The sequence below is a fragment of the Tupaia chinensis genome, unplaced genomic scaffold, assembly GCF_000334495.1.
Source record: "Tupaia chinensis unplaced genomic scaffold, TupChi_1.0 Scaffold000606_1, whole genome shotgun sequence".
Lineage (NCBI taxonomy): Eukaryota > Metazoa > Chordata > Mammalia > Scandentia > Tupaiidae > Tupaia > Tupaia belangeri.
This window is the reverse complement of record NW_006160124.1, coordinates 181,547-189,091: the sequence shown is the minus strand read 5'-3', so window position 1 is coordinate 189,091 and position 7,545 is coordinate 181,547. Positions and strand designations below refer to the sequence as shown.

Genomic DNA, 7,545 nt, shown 5'->3' with positions numbered 1-7,545 from the left:
CCACTGGGGGATGATATCTCACTTTCTGTCTCTCTGTCTCCAGCAAGCACATGCAACCTATAGCAAAAATCTCTCTCTCTCAAAAAAAAATGGGCTTTTCCTGAAAAGTACATACATAAGGGGTATTAATTTTATTTCATATAATGTTTCACTTTAAGGTTTTGACATATTTTCGTATTTTTCAATGAGTCAGATATGCATATTTCAACTACAATAACAAAAATATACTGCAATTGAGATGGTCTGGCATTTCAGCATTTGGTGAAAATTAGTTTATTCCTTTGCAATAAAGGAATGGGTTGGTCAAGGAGACTGAATGACTGATTACAGCCTAATTGTTTAGAAACAACGCAAACTTTCAACATCTTTTTTTTTTTTGAGAGAGTTTTTTTCTTATTGGGCACATGTCCTCGCCAGAAAGACAGAGAGAGACAGAGAGATAGAAAGCGAGAAATCACCCCCCAGAGGGGATGGCCACGCCGCAATCCCTTCTCCTCCATTCTCCTCCTGGGATCTTGGGCACGCACACACATGCTCCCGGCGTGAGTTTAAGCCACTGGGTCCGGGACTCGAATCGCGGTTGACTACATGGGAGTCCAGCGACATAGCCATTACGCTAACTGCTGGTCCCGACTTTCAACATCTTTGGAAGTTGAATAATTTTCTCTTGACTTGGATCAACAAAATGGGAGGTGTCACTTGGATTACATTATCAAATTTTAGTTATTTACTTTACCTTTGATCTGTGTGAATGAAGTGGCATATCACGTTGTAAACATCAAATATACACAACAAAATTTGTTTTTTTTAATGTGGTAATATACTTTAGTATGTCATAACTATTTTCTTTGTCACCATAGTCAGTTCAACTTATTCATTATAATTGATTCAAAATCATATCAAATGGGCAGTGATAGCTTTCTTTTAGGGGAACAACCCACAGCAAAACACACTGTCAATTTTGATACCATCAGTAATTGATCTATATCATGAAAGACAAGAAGAGAAACTAGAAGAGGAACATTTTTGCTCTGTAGTATAATAATACACCAATGCAGATGCACTTTCCCGAAATGAAATCAGTGACACATTATCTAAAGGCAAATTTTTGAAAAACTAAAAGGAATTTTGTATCTTCACTAGTAAGAGAAGGTCATTAATTTCACATAATTGAATTTCATTTTAGCCAGTACTTATTCAATATAGTTTCAATATAGTATTTAATATTATTGAGACTAGCAAATGGTGTAATGGCTATGTCGCTGGACTCCCATGTAGTCGAGTATAGCTCAAGTCCCGGGCCAGGTGGCTTAAACTCACGCTGGGCACATGTGCATGCGTTCCTAAGATCCTGAGAGGAGAATGGAGGAGAAGGGATTTCAGCGTGGCCATCCCCACCGGGGGGTGGGTAATTTCTCATTTTCTGTCTCTCTGTCTTTCTGGTGAGCGCATGCACCCTATAGCAAAAACTAAGGGTGTGGGACTTGCACATGGCCAACTGCAGTTCAGGTCCTGAACTTAGTGCTTGATTTCTCACTTTCCCTCTTTTTCTCTTTCTCTCTCAAACTTGTCCCTCCATGGTCAAATTAAAAATAAATAAATGAAGTTAAATAAAATGTAAAAAACCATGAACTTACATTATCAATAATATCAAAGATTGTATATGCTGCTCCTCTTGCATTGGCAAAAGCATCAATACACGGGGCAGCCTGACCAACGCTGAAAGCTCCGATTAGGATTGAAAAAAACACCTGAGCGAAAGAACACGCGAAGTTGTTAAGTCACTTTCTGGTCTTCCTTAGTATCTAAAATGTGATTTGTTTGAAATATGCTACATAATGGATTAAGTTTAGTTTTATCCATTTGAAACTTTTTTTTTTTTTTAGAAAAAGAGCATATTTGATAAGATTCACATATCAATAGCATTTCTTTGCCTGAATGGAATTCTTCAACCTCAGAAATAATTTTCTGGTCTTGTTTACCAAACTGTTGCTTTCTTCCTAAACATATACAGAAGCAGACAGATTTTTTTCAAAGCAATTACATTGACTCTGAAGTTAGTGTCACCAGAGAGTAATATTTTTTGTTGGTATTATTCAGTCCTACATGATTTTCTCTAGCCATGATGTAATTACATGGAATACTCAATATAATATAGGACAGATTTTGATACCATAGAGTTATTCTATAAAAAGCACCATTTTACCTATATATTTTTACAAAGTTTTAACATAATAAGTAACAGTTTGGGCCAGCCTGTAGTCTAGTGTTTAAGGGAACTAGATCTCATTTGTTCAAATGTGCTTTACATTCCAACCCCTATAACTTATAAAACATATCAGGCACCTGTGTATGCATGTCCCAAATCCTAACAGGAAGAAGTGGCAATGAAGGGATTGTGGCACGACCATACCCCTTGAGGGGGAGGGGCTTTTTCTCTCTCCCTCTCTGTCTCTCTCTAGTGAGTACACATCCTCTCTAGCTATTAGAAAAATAAAAGTAACAGTTCATGTATCATGAAACTCTAAATCACTCTTGTGCACTGGTTAGTAAAACCTTTACACAATTCTGCACTATCACACACAAAACTTAGCACATTTCTCTTCAGTATTTTTTAAAATTATGATTTTGGGTTGACATATAACTGTACATCTTTGTTTGGGGGGGTATAGTATGAGTTTTTAAAAGCATACACGCACTGTAATAATCAAATTAAAGATATAGCCATATTAATCTTATTCAACATTGAATATTATATGATGCACACTTAATAATTCTACTAGTTTTAAAAATTATTTTGGGTATATATATATTAAATAATCAATGACTCTTTTTATACGTCTCTTGATATATTGTGTATTTTTTTTTCCTAGTGGAAAAGAAATATAAAAAAGCTCAGAAAATAGCTTTAGGAATCAGGTTAACTGCATTATTAAACCAAGGAAAACATAAATGAAGAGAAATTACTCTTTCTCTCTGGGCATGGTAAAACATCTACATATGCATATAGTTCTTTTTTTTTTTTTTTTTCAAAAGATAGCAACACTTCACATACCCAGGACCCATGTTATCAGTCAAATATCTATCTACTGTCTGCCATCCAGATAAAGATGAGTAAGAAAGAGAAACAATGTCCACTTAATAGATGTCATGAAGTGAATGCAGAAGTGAATGCAGTCAAGCCCCTTTTTTCCGGGCTTTGCTTGGGCTCCCTTCATCATGGACATCACCCTCGTCCCTGCAGGAGAGATGCCACTGTCCACAAACTACTAACGAGAAGACTACGGCCGGCGGGTACAGAGTCATCCCAAAAGGGGAATGGCAAAGTCAGCATGCAACCTTCCTTCATAAAATGTCAATAGTAAATAAGGAGTAAAGAAAGAGAGCTTCCAACTGACGGCCAGAGAGGAGACAGGAGTAAGAAAACATACTCAGCAATTACGAAAGTTCCTCTAGCCAACGTCCTGCATGAAGTCTGAAGATACCACTATATTAAGCATTTTGAAATATATACTTTTTTAACTGGCCAGATGGTGCCTATCTTTTAAAAAATTTTATTTATTTATTTAATTTTCCATTTTTTAATCTGTTAAATGATTTACTTTTTTTGCCCTTGATTCCTTTCCTCTTTCACCCACATTACCCACCCTCCTCCCACACGGTCTCCAGCATCCACAGTTGTCCTCCGTGCCTTTATACCATCCAGTCTTTCAGTTTCTGCCATAGAGTGTTGACATTCGGTACGTATTAAGTGGGAACATACAATGCCTGTCTTTCAAAATCTGACTTGCTTCATTTAGCATTAAATATTCCATATTTGTCCACTTTCTATTGAATGCCAGTCTCATTGTTTTATGGCTGCATAGTGTGTATGTGCTACATGTTTTTAATCCAGTGATCTTTCTCTTTTTTTCTTTGTGCCATTATATCTGAGACCACCATTTACATCCTCGTCAACAAATAATAAACCTTATCTGTATCCCACAAGTGTCTTACCTCTCCATTTCCCCCCCAAATTCCTATGCTCTTCCTTTCTCACACTCTCTTTCCACTTAGTCTCCAGTGCCCATTACAGTTTTTAATACTTGTATGTTTTCAAGTTTTTCAGTTTCTACCATAGAGTGCAGACAGTCAGTATATGTTAAGTGGAGACAAGCAGTGTCTCTGATGGTGCATGTTTTTGACAGAGAGAGAGAAAGAGAGCATGTGAGAGGGGGGAAGAACCTCCATGATGGGGTGTGTCTTGTTGAGATCTGGGACATGCACACACAGGAGCCCAGCATATATCTCAAGCTGCCAGGGCTGGGACTGGAATCTCATGGTCAGCCATATAGGATCCAGCTTCCCTAACCAGCAGGCCACAGGGCTAACCTGCATTTTGAAAATATTAATTTTCGGAGCAAGCAGATGGTGTTGCAGTTACATCGTAGGACTTTCACATGGCCGACTGCAATTCAAGTCCTGGACCTGGTGGCTTGAAAATCACGCTGGGTGCATATGGGTGTGTGCCCAAGATCCTGAGAGGAGAGCAGTGTGGCCATCCCCTCTGGAGGGGGGTTTCTCATTTTCTCTCTCACTGCTCTTTTTTCCCCAGTGAGTGCATATGCTCTAAGACAAAAATCTTTCAAAAAAGGAAAATATTAATTTGCATAATGTGTCTAAGTCAGCATCAAAGGGCCGTATTATATTCAGTATCCTCTCTTTAGGAAAGCCAGTGCATATGATGCATATATTAGCAGAAAAGAAATGCCCATGGAAATGTTTGCTGAACTAGATTTTTTAATTCCAAATTTTTTGGCATTTTCTAAGTGTTTCTGATACCGACCAGAAAATGATGGGGAAAATAGGGAAATGCATATTTTAAAAGATTTCTGTTTAAATGGTTACATGTTATGATGGCATTGACACAGAGGTTGGTCATAAGATGTTGCTAGTTTACTAACATCGTTACAAAATATGAGTCTAGTGTTGGAAGAAAAAATACTATTTCTTTTAAGTGCATTCACTTGTTTCTTTTGACAAGACAGAGAGACACCCTTCCAAACAGCGTCCTCACACCACGATCCACCCCCAGCCTCAACCAGCCCTGGATCATGGACATGTCTGCCCTGCATACTTAGGCAGGTCTCTGAACTTGAATTGGTAACTTTCCTATGTGGTATTACTTCTCAGAGCTTTGCACTTTATCACTTTGCAACCATCCAGTAATTTTTAAAATTCTGTATTCTATTTATTTTTATAATTAGTTATGTTATTTTTATAATCAGAAGATGAAGGTATTTTTATTGTGATAAACACACACGTCCTAGTGTGTGGCACAGTAAGTATCAAACTGAAATGCAGTGCTATAAGCAACATGCAGGGACGTGCAGTTCTGCTCTGGATCCTGAGGAGTTGGAGGGCTTGTGAAAGGTGACCGCAGCATATGACACTCTGCCAAGGGTGCTTCTCTGTCCTTTTTTCTTTCTCTCTTTGTCTCTGTCAAGTGTGTGGGCAGGTGCTCCCTATCATGAATAAAAGCAACTTAAAAAAGACTAACATGACATATTTATTTAATAGCTGTTGTTTTATATGATGTAAATTTAAAATTCTCTCATACAACGACCTATCATAATAATGTTTACTTTGCTATACTAGGTTATCAGAAAAGTAGTGACATATTTTTCTATGCAAGAAGGTGTCATGACTTTTCCAATGACTCAGTATAATGAAACTCAACAGCAGAATGAGAATGTTTCCAACCCATATTTGTTCATTCATAAATGTATTTCTTTTTTTTTTGATATATTGCATATGGTTCTCAAATTAACCATACATGTGTAACCACATTATATTTTCTTATCTCTATTCATAATCACATCTTGTACAAGGGCAACTTCAAAAAGTTCATGGAAAATAGAATTAAAATAGTTTATTTTGGCACAAAAATTTTTTGAAATCCAGGCACTGCTTTTTCATAATACATATTTTCTGAAACTTAAAAAATTTGCCAGAGAGCACATGCACTCACCAGAAAGAGAGAGACAGGGAGAGAAAGCACTCCTCAGTGGGGCACGGTCATGCTACAATCCCGTCTCCGTTTCTCTAGCTTGTTGGGATTTGGGGCATGCACATGTATTTTTCAACCCACTGAGGCCAAGATTCAAACTGAGTCATTGGCTATGTGGGATTCAGCTCTCTTAACCATGAAGCCATGAAACCAACCCTCCATGAACATTTTGAAGGCCTCCTGTATATTACAGAGAGCAAGTTATCCCATAGGACAGAGCAAAGATTTTCCCAAAGACAAATAATCATGGCTCATCCTTCTGAAAGAAAGGCTATGAAAGAAAAGAGAAGGTAAATGGAAGAACAGTGTTTTCAGATTTTTCATAAATATTAGCAAAATTACTTACTGTCATTGCATTTCCAATCGTGTATTCGTTTGATATAACCAGAGTGGATCCATACCAGAAAGCCAGTGCATATGATGCATATATTAGCAGAAAAGAAATGCCCATGGAAATGTTTGCTGAAATAGCTTTTTTAATTCCAATTTTTTTGGCATTTTCTAAGTGTTTCTGATACCTACCAGAAAATGATGGGGAAAACATTATAACAATGATCCATAATCCAAACCATACTCATCCCCTGTATAGTTGGAAGTTTAAGGAACATGAGAATCATTTGGAGAGATACAGTTTCCTGTGGATTGAACCAACTCAGGCTCAGCTGGGACTAGAAGAGATTCAGCTCATCTTTCTACTGGCCTGCGCCCCTCTCCCTTGATTCCTGTCAGACTAATCACCATTCCTGTGACCCCCCCCCAGAACTAAGTCTCAGCCTAGGTTATGGGAGCGCTTTTCTGTCACCTTTACAGCCAGATCACAACTCAAACTCAAGATGGAAAGAGATTAAACTAGTCAGCCAAGATTGGCACCAAAACGTAAATACTATTCAGGTCTTTTAAACAGTTAGACTCTTAACTCAGGTTAATTCCTCTTCTCTGGAGAAAAGCAAATCTCTCTATTGCTCCATCAGGCAAGGAACAGAAATTTTATATGCTCTTGTACAGAAACTTGAGTTTCTCTCTCTGGTGTTAATTTTTTAAAAAATCAGATTGACTTTCAACTCTCAAGTTATGTATGAGGTTCTAATTGGATACTACTTACAAGATACTGGCTCCTACTCTGTTTTTCTATATTTTAGTTTCATCTTTTATCAGTGGAATTAACAATGCCTACCTTACAAAATAATTGTGAGGATGACAGATAATTACAGAAAGTGGTCAGTAAAGTGTCTGCAAACTGATAATTCCTATTACCATTTTTGTGTTAGGATTTCATGTCTTCCTGACTAATGCTCATTCTATGCCTATCATATTTTTGAATACCAGTGCAAATTTACATTATTACCTTCTTAGATTTGATAATAAAGGCATACAACCCTGGACTAGTTCTGTTAAATTACAGTATTGTTTTCATCAAGTAAAATTAAATATATTTTTTCATACTAGACCCAGAGTGTGTAAAATTTAATTTTGGTTCCTCAAAATTGGGGGGGGGG

General features: G+C 37.3%; 1 protein-coding gene across 6 annotated transcripts in view; it reads right to left on the bottom strand.

Annotated features, from left to right (window-relative positions):
- Positions 1–7,545, bottom strand: part of LOC102478068 (phosphatidylcholine translocator ABCB4) — a 91,105-nt gene that overhangs the window by 50,929 nt on the left and 32,631 nt on the right. For 5 of the 6 annotated variants that reach the window (XM_006158729.3, XM_014591682.2, XM_014591680.2 and 2 more), the window contains exons 1-2: positions 6,396–6,608; positions 1,638–1,751 (exon numbers count right to left, since the gene is read on the bottom strand). In XM_006158729.3, coding sequence (XP_006158791.2) covers positions 1,638–1,751; positions 6,396–6,593 — 312 coding nt within the window. In that variant the 5' untranslated portion in view covers positions 6,594–6,608. Of the gene's footprint in view, positions 1–1,637; positions 1,752–6,395; positions 6,609–7,545 lie in introns of those variants that run through there. The other variant, XM_006158730.3, reaches the window with a different exon arrangement.